The following is a 22,530-nucleotide window of genomic DNA, read 5'->3' on the forward strand; positions in this document are numbered from 1 at the left end:
TTTTTTTCTTTTTAAGGCCATAAATTGTGGATCCTGTTTCCTTGAAATTACTGCCACTATTCTAGTTGATTTCAGTTGGTGAGGATCAAGTCCCTCAGGCTTCTGAAAGTTTTGGAGTCCTTCTGTGTGTTTGGTCTTGATTTAATGATGTTTATCACTGTATCTCTTTAGGTATCTATTAGCAAAAACTCTGATTGAAGGTACACAATGAAGTAAAGGATATATAGCCTTAACTTAAAAGAATCTGATATGCACTGAAATGAAAGCTCAGGAAAACAGGTGTCTTAAAAAATTAACTTTTAAAGAAATAAAAAATTTGAAAGCATAGCAATGCATAATTAAGGCCAATTGTGTACCTCATTATCTCTGCATAGTGATACCAATATCAGATTTGTGCCACTTAATAACAGCAGCTCCATTATGTATTTTCTTTTCCAGATTCACTGTTAAGGGTCTCTCACTTTCGCTTTGATACTTCAGAATTTATTTAACCAATTAAGAAAAGTGGAATTTAAACATGAATTTTCAGATACAGCCAAGGCTGCTGAAACAGGGGATTCTTTGAGAACATGTCAGATTGATGTATTTGTTTCATATTTAGTGTCTGCAATTATAAAAATAATCTTTTTAGTAGCCTTTATTTTGCCTGATCATATCTATGTAACTCTGCCATGTTTTGGCAGACTATAGCACATTAAAAGCTTTAGAAAGTAAGTTTAAAATCTAAATGCAGAGAGGTAACCATGACTGAATTACTCTCCTGGGAGGAAAATGCTCTTAGAGTGCCTATTGAAATCAGCATTATCATTTCAATACATGTCAAATATGAGTCATTTCCTAGTTTAGGCAAAATTTCTTTATAAATCTTTAAATCTTCCAGTTCTTTCAAGAAAAGGTTAAAGTACTTATGATTTAATGAGACTGCTTTACATCATAACTGTTTGACTATCAAGAGAAAACTTGTCCTTTCCAATTTGTGAAATCCTTTTATTTTCTGCACAAGTTTTTGAATACTTTAAGATTTATATTAAAAGCAAAGAACCTGAGACTTAAAAGCGGGGAGAAAAACATTTACTCTATACACTCTTTGTGTATGTATTACTGAATACGAGGTGTTTTAAACTGTATATTCCCTAAGTTTAGTAAGGACATGAGAAAGCAAGGAAGCATTTTAATTTAACAAATCACTTTGATCTCCTGTTTGAAGTCATCACTTAGTATCTATTAGGAGTAGTTTATCAGTCCCAAAAAGGGAGGGGAGAGTTTGCATCAATTCTACATATTAGAGCTTCTTGTCTATTAATTGCAATTGTGTGTTGAAAATATTTGGAAGGATGCAGTCTGCCCATATGGTTGGTGCTATGGTCCCAACAGACAGCAGAAATAAAACGCGTTACAGTCTGTATAATGTATTTGAGTGTCTGTTTAGAGAACTGTTCATAGAAACAATGAGCATAGCTCTCTTGGCAACTGGTTCATCATTTAATCTGCTATGGTTGCAGGCCATTCAGATACTGCTGCTAAACTTGCAGCCTTGGGGTTCTTTGATATTAGTAACTTGCTGTGCTGCATGCAGAAGTCCTACTGTGGTGCTTGCCACCTCTTCTCCTGGTCCATGGGTACTAGGATGTCGACTGTTTGTGTTGATTTGAAAGCTCTTTGTTGTTTTAACTTCAGCTCCTTGGGAAACGGATATTTCCTAGATGCCTCTATCTTCTCTTCAATATGCTGTCTCTTAAACTACTTCCTTTCTTGCCTGACTATAGGCAAGTTCTTGCATATTTGCAGATTTAGATTTACAGTCTAACAGCTGCCTGGGAACACAAGACAAGTAACTTATCTGGGCCAAGATTTTAATTTCAGAGAATGCCAAAAATACAGGTTTTGTCAATGCCATCTTGACTACACTTCTAGAAATTGTGAATGTTTTTTCAATTGCAAATGCAAATCCCACTGAAGTCTGCCCAGACTCTGTATTATATATGGTAGGAATGGAATTAAGCCTTTGTATGACCAATGCTGGGAGGAGGCAGTATTGAATGGTTTGCAGAAGCTGTTCCTGATTTGTCTGGAGAGTTTCAGGTGAGATTTGAAATCCATCAAATTTCAATTTGTTTTACAAGCAGTGTTTCCTTATACAAAAATATGTGGCAGCCAATTAAATTGTATTTTAAATAATGGAATATGTTAAGAATGATTTGCCTTCTTTTTTTCCTCTGGTCTCAAATCTTTAAACATCCTGCAATTCTTAAGGTTGTTTTTTTGGCATCTGGTGCGGTTTTGCTTTTTTATTTAATTTTTATTTTTTACATAAAAATGAGTAAAGTAGAGATAAATAATGGTCTGTGCTACTCTAGAATTGGGGGGGGGGGGGCAGGGGTGTGGTGTTAATTAGAAAATAACTTTCAGTGTTCCTAAGCATACCATAACTGGTTTTTTTAGGATAATTAATAGCTGTGAATCAAACTTCTAGTGACCATTGTAATATGCAATATATCTATTCCTGTCATGTGTAGTTACACATGTAGTTACAGTACATAAAATATCATTTGTAAGTGTATTTTTTGTTGGACAAAAATATTAGTTAATATTGTGGTGGCATATGAATCTAAAAGGTATGTCATACCATATTGAAGTAGCTTGCCTACTTAGAGGAGAATGTTTTGAAAGGTAAAGAAAAAAAGATGTTCTTCAAGTGTTCAAATTCAGGATTAAGAATAATAGTAAAAATTGCATGACTGGAGGTAGAAGAACTGAGAGATGTGTGCTGTTTAACAGCATCCTGTGAATTAAACTGTGGTCATTGGAATCAGCTATTTTCAGATTGCTAGAAATCTGGAGTCCTACTGGGAGAAACATAGGCAAAAGAATATTGTTTAAACTAGATAGCCCTTGATTCTGAACTAATCTCTTAAATACATGTTTATGTATACCACTTATAAGTGGATTCCCAGGTATGTATTGCTTGGCGTAACTGCAGGTACACTTCTACAGCTGTATGACTGCTCTTCCATTGGTACGTTTGTGTGCCCTTGAGTCGTGTAGGGAGCAAACTTTGAGAGATTGGAAGTAGCTGCATGTATGTGATATGGCTGTTGTTAAAAAAAACATTAAGATGACACTCACAGGGTACATCTACGTTATCAGTTTTGTGTATGGGAAGAGTTCTTTTTGATACAGGCTTGCCTTCTGTCTGTTTGGAGTCTTGTGTTACTGAAGAGCACTGCTGATGAGCTTGAATTTGATTCCTTTCTGGGGAGACCAAGCTTGAAGTTGTACACTGGAGTATCACCATTCAGAGCACACCATTTGCAATGGGGGCAGAAGGTCCTCCAGCAGGTAGTTCTTGGCACGCACAGTGTGTGAGCAGAAAACTGGCAACTGGTTTGATCATCTCTGCTGTTAAAGATGGATCACAGCTATCGAACCATTGTCCTTCCCTCTTTATGCTGTGCCAGTAGATGTGCTAAGTAGATGTTTTCACAAGATACTTGAAACTTTTTTGATAAGAGTCTAATAACTTCATAAGTACAGACAAATAGAGGAGCTTCTGCTTTTCCTGATTATTTAAAAAAAAAAAAAAAAAAGTAATTACTACATTTGGTTCAGGCTTCTGTAGCTTAAAGACAGAGACTTAAATCAGAAGTCTGATCAAGAAATGGAAGATGAAACTTTCAGATTGTCCTTTATGCAACCTCCATTATTCATGTGTGAACTCTCTCATGTACATCTTTCATTAACACCTGTGCATGCAGCAAATAGAAGGTGGCATAAATGATGTGTAGATCCCGTACAATGCAAAATCCGTATGTGTTGGTGGCAGTCCACAGGAGGAATCTTCTGGTAAGTCTTCTCATGTATCATTTTCTCTTGGAAGCAAAGAATATTTCCTGGCACTGAACAGCTTGTCAGCTTGGCTGCAAAGTAGTAAGTTCTGGGATGGAAGAGGGGGAAGAACTCCTCCTGTCCATGTATCTCATTCCAGTACCTTAGCTCAATAATGCTGTAATTTTTGCATCATTTAAGGACTGCTGGTGTTGGTTTGACAGTCTGCCTAGATGTCTGTCTTTGAGTATGAAAGAAGAGTAGATGCATAGGAACAGCTTTCTTTTAGATACATCACTGACCTGTTTTCTGACAACCAGTGGTTTTGAAGCTTCTTAAGCTAGGATGTATTGAATAGCCACTGACTGACCTATTTTTAGTTTAATAGTCTAGTTCTTTTTTTATAATTTATATTTTGGTATTGCTAGCATCTTGTGGCAATGAGTTCCTCATGCGCAAATATGGCTATATGAAATTGTTCTTTAAATCTGCTGTCTGCTAATTTCTTTTTGCCAATTTCTTTTGTCAGTTGCTTTCTATTTATCATTCTCATGCTATTTGATATTTTGATTATAGAACTTGATTGCATATTATAATTCTTTATAAACTGGATGTCTCCTTATAATGAAGCTGTTCTGCAGTTTGGTTATCCTCATTGATCTTTTCTGGAACTTTTGGGGTTATACTAATATAATTTTGGGGATGCAAGGGTCTGAACTCCACTTGTTATTCCAGACACTTTGCACCATGAATTTCTAAACAATAAGGTTTTGTGGTTTTGTTCTTCATTTCTTTCCCAATAAGGAATGTGTTTCCTCTTTGCCATTGAGCATTTTGCTCATTAGTGGGTGACTATCTACAGTAACTCCAAGACCACTTTTTCTGAGCAGTGATGGTTCAGAGCTTAATGTTATGTTTACATAATTAAGAATATTTCTCTCATGTCTATTACCTTGTGGTTAACACGTTTACTCTGCTACTTTTTGCCTGTTCCATAACAAGTTTGAGATCCTTTTGTAACTTTGAAGTAAGCTTTGACTTTTACTGTCTGGATGTATTAACTCCATCCTTTTTCACCTCACTAACCACTGTTTTCAAGCCTACACAAAATGTTAAATAGCAGAGATTGTTGGAGTTACCTACTGATAAACTTCTGTCTGTGTGAAATGTGGCCGTTTAATCTCTACCAAGTTTGAAACCTTTCTGGAAAGCCAGTATATTATATTGGTCAGTTCTTCCTTATCCACATGCATCTTAACTACTTCAAAGAACTCTAAGTTGGATCTTGATTTCCTTTCAGAAAAGCCACATTGCCTTTTCCAGTATACAATATTTATCCATGTGCTTTTCCAACTAGTTCACCCTGTATAGACTTGATTTGATGGATTATCAGAACAATTGGTCCAAGACCTGGTCACGCATCATGTCTGATATTTTAATTTCTGCATTGTTCTTTGATCTGTGCAGGGCTAATTGAAAATTGTATTTTCTGTTTCTGCTACTTTTCTGATCTCCAAATTAATCTAAAGGTGCTGTTTTTTCTCTTTTATTTTTTAAAAATGGGCCAGAATACCAGCTTCTTTAGTATGTTTTAATACAGTTAGCTCATTTACTTTATCAAAATTTGAACTTTCTTTAAGGTATAGCAACACTTCTTCAGTGGTATGATCTATGTAATTTCTGACATTTAGGTTTAAACTTCTTAGGCTTTAGCTTTCAAAGATAGGCGTTTTTTGTCACAGTCTACAGTCTACATGCATGCTTATTTAGGACTTTTTTTTTTAATATACTTTTATTTTTTTCCCTAAACTTGATTGGTTTCTTTCCTAGTTTGAAAAACAAATAAACTGGCCCTATTTGGGTGTAGGAGACACTTACCATTCTTTCATTCTATCTATTCCAGAAAAGTGTCTCAATTCCAAACTGACCAAAATATTTTTTCCATGCCGTTTGTTTGGTTGTGTGCAGAATCATGCAGCCTTGCTTGTCTGACCCTTTGTGATACTGGCAGCATTTCAGAGAATGGCACTGGCTTTGATATTCTGCCTCCTGAATTAAAGCCAAAATATTTTCCTCTTGAACCTCTCCTCTCTCCTGTCCGGTGGTATTTAGGTGTACCCTTGCGATTGACAGTGATTGTAGATGGCCTATATATCTTGTGAGGTTCATCGTTGTTGCACCTGTAGGCAAATCAGCATGTGATATTCAGTGGCAGTATAGATTAAACTACCAATATTGCTCCTAATCTGACACTTCAGAACTGCAAACTTCTGTTTCTTTCCACTAAAATTCTTACCCTGAAGATTTATCCTCAGTACTCGGATATGTGCCGTTCTAGCTTGATGACCATGTCTCAAGGGACTTTTGTGGTTCTTGGAGTCAGGACTGGTCGAAAGAAAAAATCTCTCATCTCTCTGAGCTTCTCTGGGTGGCCTGCTTGAGTCTTGATAGTAGATACTGTTTCTTCAAGTTACTACTTACTTGTGCCTTACACGTGTACCTCTTGTCTGTAAGGCAGGTAATTATGTATGTAACAGATCGGTAAAATGGATTACTACTCTTCTGCTGGATTTCTAAGTGCATTTTATTATATTTGAAGGGCTTTTATCCTTTTCCTTAAATTGTGTTTGTCATCCTCATCTTTGCTGTTGATCAGTAATCTCCCTGGCCTTTCTCTGCCTTAACTCGAGGCCTGTATATTAAAGTGCACAGGAAACCACTATGAACTTTCTGAGCAGCCTCTTCTGGTCCTTTCCTGGCCCATCTCCAACAAAATGTGGTTGAGGGAGCTGATGCATAAACTTTTTCCTTTACCTTTTTCCAAAAATAAGCTACCAACAATAAGCTACCAAAACACAGTCCTCCTAAGTCAGATTTGGTCTATGTTCAATTAACAGTACAGTTTGGATCTACTGCAAAGCTTTGCTGGTAAGATGCTTAGTAACTCTGGAGAAAAGCAGTTATTATCAAAAAATGAAAATTGAAGCTTACAGTGAATTGTCATCAGAAAGAGTGTTGGAGAGTTACAGTACAAAGGAATAGTTGAATGACCGTTTCTAAAGGACTTTGTGGTGGAAGGAAGAAAGCAGGGCACAGAGGAGGAGGGAAGGGCCTGAAGTAAGGTTGTTGGGAGGAATATGAAAGGAATCAAAGGCAGAATTTTGTGGATCCTCGACCATGAAGAGAAACTAAGCCTTGAAAGAAAAGATGAGACTTTTTTTGCAAAAATCTCTTAACTGGATACATGGAACTTCTGTGGCAAGGCATTCAGAGGGCAAGAATAATTGCTTTCTTCTTATGTAAATCATCACAAAAAAAGACAGAGCGATGAATTTTCAACCTTCTAGTCCCAGCAGAGCTGTTCAGCTGTTGTAGAACCAATGTATTCTTGCATTAAATTTGGGAATGACTCACAAGTCCCAGTACTGAGCAGTGCAAAGTGATGCAAAATTTTTCACATATAATCAATTCAAAAGTCTGGAATTTAATATACAGCTGATAGTGTAATACAGGGTTAATAATTGTACGTTAGTAACAGCTCCATTTGTGTGGGTATCTGCTTATTCTTTGACTAGTGAAGCACAGAGACTTTATTCAGAAGGGATGTTTCATTTGACATCTACATCTTGTCCCTAATTTACATGATTACAAGTAGTTCAGGAAAATTCAGAATCAGTGGTAGTGCTGTATTTTAAATGGAGGGGGCAGAGAGGAAATGTGCATTGTTATGAGATTATCTAAAATGTACTTTCAGACCTTTTGTTTCAATTAATTTTGGCAAGTCTATGTAACAGTTGTAGCTGCTAAAAAGCATCTTGTTGAATCCTTAATACTTGTCTCCTTTCATGTTACTATAGTGATCATCAGATCTTGGATCTGATTTGTTCTGTGACGTGGGGAAAATAAAGTCATTATGCAGCAAGAAAGCAATTGTTCTCCATGTATTTTCAGATCTGATGACTAGGATCCTCTTATTATGTTTTATTGTTTGGAACTCATTTGCAGCACAAGATCACTTGTTAAACCTTTCCATGTAAAAAGAACAGAGATTGATCGATGGTTAAAATAGCAGTTAGAGCAAAGCTTATTTGTTAATTAATTTAGTTTTTAACAGAATCTATATTTGCATTTTTGAGCTCTCGGGTTCTCTCTGTCACTCCCCTGCCCAGATATGTTTATTCTGTCCTGAGGCATCAGTAAGAGATTGATAGAGCTCTACTGACACAGGCAATAAAGAATGTTTTTCATTGGTACAGTACTGGTTGGGGTAGAAAGTGGCAGAGCTGTAGTTAACCATTTTAATATTACTTCATACTGCTGAAGTACTGGTGAGGTACTTGCCAACAAAAGATTAAATGAAAATTGCCAATCCATAATTGGAATGCATACATTGTGGCAGAAGGATCATTAATGTCTGATTCAACTGTTTATTTAAAAACAGTGTTTACTTTTTAAAATACTAATTCTTTAAAAATACAGACCATTTCAAAAGCTGTCTCTTTTTGCATCAATCTTTCTTTGTCTTCGGACTTGTTTATCAGATAATTGACAGTGTGGGTTATATCACTCTGTTTTTAACACAGTGCTAAAATTACCCCTGTCCAAAAAATTAATGACATACACGATTCTTATTTTGGATCCTTCTGCTTGCTGTTACTTGCATTTTTTGCATCTTGAAGGCTCTATTCATGAAATAGCTATTAGTTTTTCTTAAGCCTGTAAACCACCTTATGGATCGGTCTGTATTCCAGTTGCTTTCTGATTTCACTGTTTGGGGTCAAATTTGTATTAATACATGGCTTGTTCTTGAACAGAGTTAATTGCTTCATGAGCACTCCAGGGTTCCATCTTTTTCTCCGTCCCCCTGCCTTTTTTTTTTTTTTTTTTTAAATTTATGTTGTTCTTCAGGGAGTTCAAGCTGAACTAGTGGATCTATGCACAAAAAGAAAGACTTGTATTGAAGGAAAACCATTTCCCGTTGAGAAGGGATTAACATTGTAGGAGATAGTGAAAAAGAAAAGTAAAGGAGGGCAAAGAGAAAAGCTAAATATCTTTTATACAAATGCTAGGAGCATATGTAATAAGGCTGCTGAATTGGAGTGACATGTTTTCAAGGATAAGAAAGACATTATTGGAATAAGAGAGACAACCCAGAAAATGAAGGGGGATTTAAAATGCCAAGATACACAGTTTTAGTGAAGGGAGAGCTAATATAAAGCTGGAAGAGATGTAACAATATTGCTGAGGGATGATACTCAATCTGCAGTAGGAAACACTCCTGCTTCCCCCCCACCCCCTTTTTTTTAGTTCTTTTAAAACTAACTTCAGTGGTTTGCATACAAGGTAAGGACAATTTAATATAGTTGTGATTCTTGGCTGTTGCACTAGACTTGCAGGTGGTCAGAAAAAAAGCCTAAGGAATAAAAATATTTAAGACATAAAATGGGTGCCTAAGAAAACTAGAACTTTGATTTGAAGAATGCTGGGGTATTGGGGAGGAGACGGTAGGAAGAGAAATTGTTAGAGATCAGTTAGGGTATTGACTGTGTTTAAAACTACAAATGAGAGCATGTTTTCACTGTTGCAGTAAGGTTGTTTGCCTTTATACTGTTATTGAAACAGTATAGAATATTTGCAATCTTTACATGATAACAGTGACAATATAAATCTGTGTATGGGGGTAAGAAAATCAAATGATCAAATCTGACTGAAATTTGAAATGGTCATGGAGTGGGGGTATGTGCTAGACAGAGGAAGCAGCCCTAAAGTTATTGATTTTAGCAAAGCTAACTTTGAAGGAAAGCAAAATGCTCCCGGGATTTTTGCCTGCAATCCTGTGATGAATGGGAAATCCACTCCACACAAGTAGAGAGTACATAGTGTATAAAACACGTAGAGAGGCTGCAATTAAAATTCATCCCAGTTAAGTCAAGAAAAGGAAAGGCCGATATAGGCCTGAGGCAAAAGAAGGAAAGGCAAAGAGACAACTTGCCCCTCCCGACCTTATGCTTTTTCCTTCCCCTTCGCTGTTCTTTACCATTTCTTCTACTGTCCCTTTATCCTCTCCAGCCCTTCTGTTTTAAGACAGTTCTGTCGCTGTGGTCCCCTGATGAGGTTTCTTCCTCAAGTCTCTATTTTTTTGTACACTGGATTTCTCAGAGCATGGGCATAACTGTTCAGAGTGCTCATAACACGGGCGTGTGTCTCTCTCCCCCCCATCCTTCCCAAAATACTTACACTGTGCAGCCCCTTAAACATGGTTGCAAGCTGTATGTAGTTGACATATTTCCTCTTCCCCAACTTCCTTTATCTGTTTGTGGCTCTGGGATAATTTCAATTCACTGTATGGTGAGGGAAGGAATGAGGCAGCAGGAGCTGGGGAGGCCAAGCAAGTGGGTATGTAACAACCCATGTAGACAGTGGGGTTATATGAAAATTTTTAGAAAAAGACACTGTGATGCACTGGAGCATCTAACACTGAAATGGCAGGAGTTCTCTGAGAGAGAAGGGTCAAACAAGCACATAGATGGTTGCAGGTGGTGTTCCTTTCTTTTGTGCAAAGTTAGGACATGAATTGGATCTTCTTTTGGGACCCAATATGCAAGATGCTTTATTGTCCAACATCCCACATGCACACATTATCAGATATCTTGTTTCAAGGTGTAAAGAACAGCTGTGAGGAAGAAAGTAAATTTAATATATTTGAGGTCTGAATCTCAGCAAGTGTAAAATGGCATTGCTGAAGCTGAAGGCAGTTTATAGTAGCTGGAGATCTGGCCCTTAACTAAAGCAAACAGTTTGAACAAATTTTGATCTGGCATTTTATTTGAAAGGCAAACAAAGATGATAATGGGAAAAGTGGATTTCAGAGACAGATTTAATGGGACAGTGATGAAAGATCGAGTGGTCTTTTTTTGTCAGTCAATCTGTATTCTCTTTTTTTTAAGTCATAGTGATTTGTTAACTACAGAAATCAGCATCAGGCAGAGAGGATGACTGCGTGGTCTTATGGCATCCAGCTGATGACCAGTTTCTGAAGATGGTATTGAGGGATCATAAAGTTCAGTTCCATATGTATTGTGATGATAGTTGCATCTGTATTTAAAGCTTTCTGTCAGTGAAGCACTCTTGGTGTTGTCAGATGTCTATTGGACTGGATGAGCTGCAACTTCTTGCAATTGAATGTCAATAAGACCAAAGCAATTTTGGTTGATTCACAGCACCAGCTTAAGCATATTCACTTGCACAGATTACATTTGACAGATAGTTACCTTCAGCTGAACTCTGTGGTTAGAAGCCTTGGTATACTCTTGACAGTGAGCTTAGAGCTGATGCCTTATGTTTATTTCATATCCTGTTTTTGCCTTCCTAATACTGCATGTGTATGTCTACATTTAAATAAATTCACAGCTGAAGTACTAGTCAGTCCACTTGTTATCTCTGGACAGGATGTTGTGATGAGTCAATTTCAGTATTTAAGGAATGGTGGTTTTTCCCATTTAGGGCAGTTTTAATTTCTAAAGCCTTCTAATCGAGGATTTTTTTTTTATCAGGAACTCCTGGAAAAGTATCTGTCAAAGTCTAACAAGAAGAGTAAAAGAAAGAAAAAAGTAGAGGATAAAACCAAAGATGAAAAAGTATTATTCATTTTGGAATGCTTTCCTGGTATTCTACCAGTTTGCTGGCCTGCAGGAAAATATATTCAACACAGGTGGTGTTACCCGGTTGTATTAATGAAAGTTAAAATCCTCTGGATTCTGCCACAAGATTGTGCACAGTGTCATCAAAAACTGATGCATGTGTGCATCCCCTGTAAATCTTGTAAAGAAAGGTATCTTTCCACGTCTTTTCTTGTAATGGTCCTAAAATAGTCTCAGTTAAAATACAGTTTAATTCACTGATTCAGTTAGTTGATCCTGCTTATGGTGAACTCATGTATATTGAAACTTCATTTGGAGCATACTGGAGAAGAATTAAACTTTTGAATTATTTCAAACCATTTCCCTGTGCAGGCTCCTAGTCAGCTTAAAGCAGCATCCTGATTTTGAAGAAGAATTCATTGATGTAATGCCAAATAGCTTGTGCGTGTACTGTTTCCACTCACTCACAACTTCAGTTCCTGTTTTTAAAGGCTGAAGGTGATTTTCCTGTAGAGCTTAAGGAGGTGCTAAAAGGGAGATTTTGGAGGTTTTACTTCCTTCTGTCAGTAAAGAATAGGAATTCAGCATCCTTGAATTTTGATATGAATGAACTAAAAATAAAATACTTAATAAATTTAAACATTTGTAGTAGTGTATTTTGGCTAGACTGGCACGCTCTGGCGAGAGGGCAGAGTTGACTTTATATTTTTGGCTACAGTTATATAATGAATCTCAGCCTAGAACTACGTTGGCAGGGCTTCCTTCTGAAAATGACAGAATGGTTGAAAGTCAAGGAATCTCCCCTAGCCATGAATGCTGACTTAAGCACTTTCTTTTTTAAAATCATCATTAAGTCCCTGACCGTGCTGTTACTTAAGTCAGTGGTTGCAAAGAAAGGCCCCAAGCCCTCTTTGTTTTCTTCCTGTAAAATGTTCTTTGGTCTGAGAATCAAAGATGTGTGAAAAGCATTACATTGAAATCTATATAGATGCCAGGGTTGCAGCTTGCCTCTATCTTCTTGTGCTCTTTTCCTTCATGCTTGCAGCCAAGTTGCTTCAAAGGCTTGAAATACAGAGGGGTGGGTAGTAGGTTTGGGTTTGCTCAGAGGTGCAGAGTTCCTGTAGCATAAAAACTTCATTTTTTACCATGCGAGGGTAGTACAGGGTTTGAATATGGAAACACAGGAGTTTAGAAATGTGAACAAAGTCATTTAATAATAGCAACTAAAATAAATTTTATTATGTGCGTATCTTTTGCATTTGCTGTAAGATAATGGGCAAACAATCTAAAATCAGCATTGAAGATTTTAAGTAACTGTAATGGCTGCATAAGGTAGCACTCCTTTTCTCCTGTATTTGGTAAGAAAGAGAAATGCATTTGAAATCAAGACAGGGTTCTAGCTGAAGCAGCACCAAGCTCACTGGCAAACTCATCAGGAAGTTCTTCTACTGGTATAGAAGGTGCCATTTGTCTGTCAAGTGTTATGCAGATAAACTGCCTGAGCTGGCTTGTCCCCCTGGATATTATTCTTTAATTTCCACACACCTTCCTCTCCCCATCCCCCTGTCCCTATTAACATGGTCATTAGTATCTTTTTTTGGTCTGTTTGAGAACAAGATCCCAGACAAATTCTTCCTGACATATTCTTGTTCTCATATATTTGCTACATAAATTCATTATCTCTTGCCAAGCTTTAGATCTGCCAAGTTCCCTCTGTGTTGTCTCGATTTTCATTCCAAATAAAAAAAATTAAAATGCAAAGAGCAAAAGACTAAAAGTGAACTCTTTAACTTAGGGTTGTAAGCTTTGTCTCTGGGGGGGGAGGTGGGGGGGTGGGGGAAGAGCACCGGGGATTTTGATGTATGCAAGACATCTGCCCAAACATCCCTAGCACTAATGTCATCACTGTCAAAATGTACTTACACTACAAAAATGTCCAATAGTGCTTATTCCTGAATTACCCATACGGCTAAGCTTTTAAATTTGGGTTAGGCTGCATGTGGTATGTTGTAAGGAGAGGTAAGCAATGTAAGACTGTACGAGCAGGCTGCGCACCAGTGCTGGTGAGTAACATGTGGAGTAGGAGGTGGTTGCGTGTGGTGTGGAATCCTGACACATCCGCAGAGGTTAAGCTGTGGAAACTACTGCACCTCTTTATTTTCTAAAGCAGTCATAAGGTGGCTGACAGAGAGATTACCTGAAGGCTTGGGAGGAGTAGAGGAATTTTGGGATAAACCATTTATTTTGTTACCTGTTTGTATTAATGTTTGAGAAAAATAGTCCTTGGGGCCATGGAATCTGCTCCCACCTGTATTCACTACATTTTTTGTGGTGTGGTTTTTTTTTTTTTTTTAAAAGATAAATGTAAATGTAGTAGATTAAAAAGGAGAAATAAAAATTAGTAGAATAATGCAAAATAAGAAGAATAAGGCAGAACTGGGGGGGTAGGAAAGGAGCCTTTGAGATAGATGTTCAAGATGTGTAAATTCTGCAGTTTATTCAGTGAAGGAAGGTGTTGAATTGTGGCAGAAAGTTGTCTGCCATTTCTGATGCATCAGTTTAGGGGCACATAGACACCCAGATTTTTAAAAATATGTAAAATGCAGCATTGTGGGTTTTGGTCACTAGCTGCTTAAATCACAGCTGAAAGTAAACTTGGATTCATGCTAATGATTTAAATCCAATTTTTTTTCCCCCAGATTCCATTTGTCCACTTTGTCTTGCTTAAGTCTGTATCACTGACCTTTCCTTGTTACAGAAATTCACTTAAGAAATATTAAAGCCATGTGGAAGCCTTTGTAACTGCAGATTCAGCAAGATTTGCAATTATGCAAGAAAATACTGAAATACATACCCGTGTGCATCTCATCTCTTTGATATGCAAAACCCCTTTACTGTATCTTTTATTAACTCCTACACTTCTGTTTCACACCTGCTGTGTGAGTAGAGATGTGAACCCACATGTCCCCCAGTGGTAGAATATGCTGTATGTCTTTATATGAGCAGGCAAAAAGAGCATATTGAGACAGGTTGAAGGTGAAAAAGATTTTTATGCTCAAGTTTCTGATTAGACCATTATAGCAGCATCACTAATTCCCCTCCTTCCATCTATTGTCTTCCCTCATCTGTTGTCATCAGTGACCACTGTTGATTTGTTGACTCTATTAAAGTATTCAAGGAAGCCACAGGCCTGTCATTTTGGTCATAACCTTAATCTGTTTTCTCACCTTGGGAGAAAATGTGTTAATACACTGTCTATTTCTATAGAATGAAATCATTGAAAAAGTTCCTGATGCAACAAATCTGCAACACGTTTAGAAGGAAAAAAAGGTTTTCTGAATCTTGGTTATTTTAACAGATAGCAAGCTATGTTTAGGTAGCAACTTTTATAAGAACCGTAACAAATGAAGTGATGGTAAACAATTGTAACAGTATGTTGTGTAGTAATTTTTGAGCTGGATGAGTTGCAACTTCTCCTGATTTCTCATAATCTCAGATTCCTCATTATTTCTAAATGATTAAGCAACTAATTTATGCTAACTTCTGCTTTCATTTACATCTTTGTAAAGCCTGTGTAACTTTATTGATTTTGGAGTTGCTTTAGCTTTTATAGCAATTAAGGGGAGGGGTCATTTCTGCCAGTTGATCTGGAAAGTAAATGGAACACTTTTTTTTTTTTTTTTTTTTTTTTAATGCATTACAGGTAAAATGTATAGCTACCTAATTGCTCTTCATAAAATACTTTACAATTCTTCATATTGTGTATCACCACCTTCTTCATAATAAAAGTATTTCCTTTATAATAATAAAGGTATTTCTATTTCTGAGAAACTTGCTGTGCAAATAGAGATTATTTAAAGGATAAACTAATACAGACTTGTTTGAATTTTCTTACAGTTTATTTTTTGTTCACTTATTTGGAGGAGAATTTGTTTGTTTTCTCATATTTTAGAAACAGGCTTTATGTTTTAGTGTTTTAGTTTGTATTTAATTTTTAAATTTAGCTTGCATTTGCAGCTAGCTAAATTTGCATTTTTAACTTAAAAATTAGCTTGCTTATTTTTTTTTTTTTAAAGTTTTAGTTTGCGGATACCTGATACTTGGAAGAATCTTGTTCACTGTCTGGTACATATCATAGATCCCTGAACTGCTTCTTTTTCATCTTAGTCGTGTCCGTTACATGTACTGGAATGTATTCCATTTCCTAGTATTTATCTGAAGATGAATTTTTGGTCATTGTCCTTGTTTTATATGTCGGTCATTCCTGCCCCTGCCATCTGAGACTTTCTTTGATGGTATAAATAGCCTTAAGAGCTGAAGTTACAGTTGAAGTGTTTGCCATCACTAAGTTGGCTGGATAACTAAAACAGGCCAGGGTTGGTATCATTTGGCTTGAATGACTGGAGAAGATTTTTTTCCTTCATTTTTGGTGCCAGAGTTCTCTCTGTTGTGGAACTCCTCATTTATGGCCTGCAAATCTGGGAAGAAATCCATCTGGTTTCTTCATCTGTCTTGCCAGACACTGTGATCTAGTAATTAGAACAATAGATGATGAGAAGAATCTTTAAGATTAAATTGTATTTTATGGTTACTAGAAGCTATGATGAATAAGAGTAAAAAGAATGTATATTTAACCAGTAGAAGAAATTAATGTTGTCTTGAAATAACTCCCCTTAATTTATCTGTAATATTTTAGTAAAACTTTCCCATGCCATTAAATGTTGGGATAGGACAGATAACCTAAAGGGAAAGATTGTACTTACTGAAAAACAGGTATGTCTTTGAAACATATAATAATTATAAATTCTAAAACATTTGTGGAAGAGACTACTGCATCTGTTGGTTTTATGTTATTTAGTGCAGTGGAATTTTGGTCTCTGGTTAGTGATCTTGAGCTCTGCTATGATATATTTAGGTATTCTTTATTATTTTTTAATGGAACATATAGGATTCTTTTCTATGTCTCTCCTTCCTATCTTCTTTATTAGAAATAATTTTGCACAAGGGATGTGGGTAGTATAAATATTAGGACTTAGTTTTAATGGAAAAACCTTACTGATGCAAAAAGATCATAGCATCCACTGAAGAAGAATTCACTTAACTTTATTTATTTTGGCAGAAATGATGCAATTCAGCTCTACATGGAAGAGACTAAAATTGTCTCAGTTGCTTTTCTGTATACATAACAGGACATTTTGATGACAGGATGATTAATGTGTGAAGAGAAAGTATATGTTGCTTAAATGTGCCAGATATCACACATGTATGTTGCGATGTAATAGATGTGTGTGTTACTTCCTGAAAGCCAAAACTTTGTAGATGGGGGTCTCGGAATTTCCCCAAATTGGCTTTGGCTTGGAAAGTGCCATTGTAGCTCAAAAAAGGGGAATCAATATAACTGTGTCTTTTACTTGATACCCAAAATGTGTTCTGTCTCTGTGTTAATGAAAATGAATGTTAGGCTTTTTTTGAAAAGCATATTGATAATTTTTGTTGAAATACTAAATATTTTTATTATACCTGCTGTACTGTTTATTTATACCTGTTATACTATTTATTTATTTATACATTTATTATACTATTATATGTTATACCTATAGATAACAGTACAGTTCAAGGCTTAAAAAAAAAAAAAAGAGAGAAATAAAACCCCATGGTATTCTTGAATCAACCTATACAGTGGGTGCCTTTGGGGGAAGTAGAAGGTTTTGCATTTAAGGAGCAGCTATACAAAATCATGCAAAAGAAATCCATGGAAAGCTACTAAATATGTAGAGGCCATGGCTGGCTGATGAAGTCTGAGCTGCCGGTGGTTTGAGGTTCAAAGAGTATTCAGGAGCAGTATCATACATGCTTACCATGCTCCTATATGCTCCTCTGCTGCTGCTTTTTGCCACAGTCCCTGAGTCTTAGCCAGTACAACTGCTCTGAAGTGCAGTATTTGGTTGTGATGCCTCTCTTTTGCCACACAGATTACTGCAGTATAGTGAAGTTTCTTTTAGCAGTTAATACATGAAAATACTGGCTTTTGCTTACACGACAGCTCTGCCTGATCTCAACCAAGTGGCAAAATTCATGTCAAATTTCATTGTTACGTTTTCACGTGTGGAGTCTGAGTAGCACAGATCTTTAGGTGAGAAAATAAACAGTTGTAATGCCTTTTCTGTCCCTAACTCATTTTATAAGCAGTAGCTCGTTCTTCAGTGTGTCCTCCGTTCTGCACTGCAGTCACCCATAGGGCAGGGAATTTTTCCTAGGTAGGAAGTGATTGGATTTGGTATTGCTGGCTCTGATGGGCAATTTGCTTGTGGCAGAGGACCATAAGAGCTTCATTTGGGATGCACTGAAGGAACTTGCCTATCAGCTCATTGGCCCAGCACCTCTCATTTTTGAAACTCTTCTGGATCGTAACAAGAATGCCATTAGAGGAAAGATTATGGATATCTTTCACCATCTCAGTTCACCATCAAATGGATTTTCCACTGCTTGGAATTGGTATTAGGCTCTGCATTGGCAGAGGCTAATGTAGTTGCAGAGTGAATTTATCTTAGTAACTAATCCTTGCCACCTCCCTGTGAGGTGACTTGCTAAGTATCTGACAGATGGGGAAGCACGGGAGGGAGAGATGGTTTCAGAGCTGGGATTAGAGCGCTGATGTCCCAGGCTTCTGGTCCTGTGCTCTGCACAGCCATGAGGCCAGCCTTCCCTACCCATCTCCTGTTACTCTCTTGGGGCAAATTCCTACTGAACGTTATTGATAAAGACAACAGGGGATTAATCCTGTTGTCCTAGTCAGGAGTGAAATTCATCTTTTATTTCTGTGGTATTGTATGCAATTTAATGCTAACGGTCAGGAGACCTTAAATAACCACATCAAACAGCCGATTTGGTGCCAGCCTTCCTTCTTATTTAGCTTAGTCTAAACTGACACCAAACTTTGAGACATTCCTCTCCTCCCACAGTGGAGAGCCGCTGGGATTTTTTTATACCACACATGGTTTCCCTCCTACATTTTCCTCCCATGTCAGATATTCATACCCCCTTTAATAACCAGCAGGGGGATCATTACATTGAGCTACTGCCAAATGCATAATGACTGCTGCCTTTGCCTTACACAGTCACTGCACTACTGATATCCAATTCAGCATTGTAAAGTGCTTAGGGCTACCTTGGGGATGTGCTATATTAAACCCAACTATTCTAAATCCTATTTAATACAAAGAGATTGGTGGGGGGGAGGGGGGAGGGAGATTTAAAATTGTTGTTAGTCACCTATTTTCAACAAGTAAAAATACCTGGCCACTCAGGGCCTTATTCTGTCACTCAAGTCATAAATAGTCCCACCGATTTTAGTAGGGGGTGCATGAAGGCGAGCACGCTGCTTACCACTGGGGGAGGCAGGATTGGGTCCTACAGAAGCTGTGGCTGAGACGGTAAGTTTGCAAGGAGCTGATGGGGGTGAGTGTGCCCATTTCTGAATTCCACTTACAAATGTTTTACAGTGAAAACGGGAAAGTGGAAACATGCTTCATATCTGACTAAAAATAAAGGTACTCTTAAACTTGTAAAAGACAACATTTTTATTTGAATGATATGACAGAGCTGCCACAGGAGTGTTACCTGCTATAAAGAAAGCTTAAGAATTATTACCTTTATTAGACCAGTGACACTGAGCTTTAGCCATACATTTCTAACTTCTGTCCCTCTACAGAGACAATTTTCTTTTCTTAAATAAACTGTCATGCTAGTGTTAATATATTGTTGGCTCCCTCATACTCTGAGAATACTGCTGATATAAAACATGTATATGTTAGATTGGTAATAGTATCTTTAGTGTAGCTGACTAGAACAAATGTGTTTCCCTCATGGCTGTGCTAATGTGATAAAGGAAAATTGGCTGTTCATCAGCTTTTGGCTGGGTAAAGACAGTAGAGATGGAACCACATTCTTTTTTATGCATTAATACCACTGAGAACTTTTCACTAGTTATATTTCATGTGCGGGCATGTTGTGCAAAGATGTTGTAAAACATGAGATAATGCTACAAATAACAAAGTAGAAAAGCCTGTATCTTTTATGATGATAACAGTCAAACACCAAATGACAGTAACAGGCTGTAAAAAATGTGATGCAGAAAAAAAATGCAATGTAACCACCATATACACATATACTTAGACTCTTGCAAATAGGGCATCAGATGTTTAGAGGGCTTTGAATTAAAATTAAATAAAAAACTGTTGTATTTAGGTCATTGATGTGTCAACACAAAAGATAATTTAAAATGGAGAGATGTATTTTGAGCGGTGAAACTCATATGCAATAACTTTTTGAACAAATCTCAAGGCTTAGTAATTATGATAATAGCCTTCAAATTTCCATCAGTGGAAGGGCAATAAATATTCCTGTCTAAATTTGGGAAATATTGACTGAATCTGGAAATGGCAATAAAGCTCAGCATGCATGTGTATGTTTGAAAGTGCAGTTTAAGGAGAAAAATTAATCTGTACAATTTTGTGTGAAGCCTAAATAAAAAAAAAAATCCAAACAAAAACCTCCATCTCATTTCATATTTTCTTTCTTAAAATACTGAAAGACTCCTGTTGCCCGGGGCACTGATGCTGATCATCTGAGCTCAGATTTATAGATAATTGTGTCCGTTTATCTTGGTCTGAAATTTGAAAGACTTCATTGGTGGAATAGCTTTGTGAGTTCTTATATTGTGGTTTTTAAACTGATACTTTTTCAGGTTCTGGCTTTCCTCTTTGCAACAAATTATTCTGCCTTGTAAACCTTCCGTTTGTCCTCACATATATATTGTTCTTATGGAAGCAATTATTCCAGGTTTATTTTGTTTTGATTAGCATGAGTATCAAGACAGGCTAAAGCACTCTAGTTTTATTAGGCCTCTGTAGGCGCGATTCACCAGGCATCCATATCTGCAAAATGAAAATAATGCTCTGTCAATTGGCAACAACAAAATGATGTTTCAAAATCTGAAGGCTACTGAGCTCTCATGTGAAATAATCCTCATGCAAGCTAAATATTGCGAAAAATCACGTCATATCAGTTTTTGCAAATAAATCACTTTCAGAAATAAATGAGATTAAGTTTATTCAGTAAACAATTCAACAGAGTTCAAAAGTTTTGAATAAGTTGCACTTAATTTCTATAATTAACTTCAGTAATGGGAAGCTGACTATAGCCACGATGCCTCCAGTTGTCATTTTTTATGTGCCTGTATTTTTTAAATGAGAGTATTGAATTTCATAAAATGTAAGGCTGAAAGGCACTCCTGTATTATTAAACTTTTTCTAATTTTATGTAACCTAAACATGAGGATTTTTAATGCAAAAAAGTAGTTTGTAAAATCTCAGCATCTTGTGACTTTGTGGAGCTGGGAGAATGCCATAAAGTATTTCTATGAACGCTAGCTCAAATTTAAAATGAATTGGCAGGGAAGGGAACGCTTGCAGAAAATAGTACCCTGGGGTGCTGGCTGAGTGCATATTCCTAGCCAAGGGTTCCCTTGATGTAAGGGAACTGCCCACTGGGTGTAAAGCAGATGTAGCCAGTTCCTATACCGTTCCCTTCAGCCTTTGTAGAAAGAAACAGGCTGGGGTTGGGGAGGCATTTTGGAGGGGTGTTAGAGTCCTGGCTGAAAAGTGCTGCATTTGGTTATCCTGAGTATGGTATAAAGCCCCTTGAGGCCTGTTTGAACTGATGTGTATGAGAAGAGCTCTGACAGCTATAACATGTGCCCATGGCCTGAAGTGGTGATGTAGCTGTAACCAACCCAGTACCTGGTGAAACAGACCCATCCTTCTCCTTTTCCTCTTTTCCCCCTCCCCACCAGATCACTGCACTGTAGTTTCTTCTTTGATTTAACCACTGTAGAAATTTTATACTCCGTGCATCTGAGTGATGATCTTATTAACTGGATTGCTAATGGATGGACAGAAGAGAGGTAACTACTTTCAGTAGGCACCGAAAATAAAGACACACGGCAAGTAGGTTGAAGTAATGTTAACGATTAATCAGTGGTAGATGCAACATGTGGAGAAATCAAAGTGATTGCATAATGAAGCGTGTGTTTGCCCCTTTATATTGGTTCTATAGGTGCATCACAGCAGAATTAGTTTCTTCTTGAATGGATGGGAAGATGACAACACACCTTTTGATTCAAGGATTCTTGTGGGAACAGTTGCAGATACTGATGCTGATGGTACACTGCAAATTGGACAAAGCTTCACAGGTAAATCTTGTAGTATTTTAGTGGAATGCACCGGAATATTCAAAATAAGATGTGCATGATGTGGTTAAAAACACGTGACTCATTTTAAGTTATCTATATGCTGAGAAGTAATATCTTCCTGCAGGAGAAAATTCCTATTGTACAATTAGCTTTCTCAAAGGGTTAGCTGAAAGATAGGTGTTTGGTGGATGATCCTGTAGGATCATAATTTATTCTATGTGTTACTGCATACGGGTAGGTTTTCCTGCATTCTCCAAAATGTAGGTATGTAAAGTGTGACACATTCCACTAATTTATGATCAGTTTTTCTGAGTAAATATATGAAACTACTTCAGAATGGGATTGTGCATGGCCACTAGACTATACTCCTCTCCAGAGTCAGGAGTAGAGCTGAAGTTTCTGGCTGTTCACGTTCTTCAGTTCTACTCATGTAAACCACTAGCAGAATGAGAATCCCTCAGCCTCTAGTAATGCCTGATAGCGTTACTCCTCATCTACATCTAAAATTTTATATGTACTACAGCATGACATGATGATTGCAGAACAGCTGGGGGATGTTTTGTTGCTCTCCACAAATTCTTGGCTCTGCAGATGTAAGAACACTGGCTATTGCTGTTCAGGAACATGCACAATTTGAAGCTAACTTCTAAATATAACTATATGTCACTTAAACAACTTTATTATGCTCTTGGGCAAGGAAGTCATTCTGTGCCCCATTTCTTAAAGCTTGTATATGGAAATGTGTTTTGTTGTGATTTTGATTCTGAATACTGGATAACTAATAAATGTATAAAAGAAAGGAATATTTTAAAA

General features: G+C 37.0%; 1 protein-coding gene across 5 annotated transcripts in view; it reads left to right on the plus strand.

Annotated features, from left to right (window-relative positions):
* The window catches only part of USH2A (usherin), a 408,741-nt gene that overhangs the window by 13,957 nt on the left and 372,254 nt on the right, over positions 1-22,530 (plus strand). For all 5 annotated transcript variants that reach the window (XM_052805222.1, XM_052805224.1, XM_052805225.1 and 2 more), the window contains exon 4: positions 21,582-21,717. In XM_052805222.1, the coding sequence (XP_052661182.1) occupies positions 21,582-21,717 (136 nt within the window). The remainder of the gene's footprint in view (positions 1-21,581; positions 21,718-22,530) is intronic.

This window comes from Harpia harpyja, chromosome 13 (assembly GCF_026419915.1).
Source record: "Harpia harpyja isolate bHarHar1 chromosome 13, bHarHar1 primary haplotype, whole genome shotgun sequence".
NCBI classification, from domain to species: domain Eukaryota; kingdom Metazoa; phylum Chordata; class Aves; order Accipitriformes; family Accipitridae; genus Harpia; species Harpia harpyja.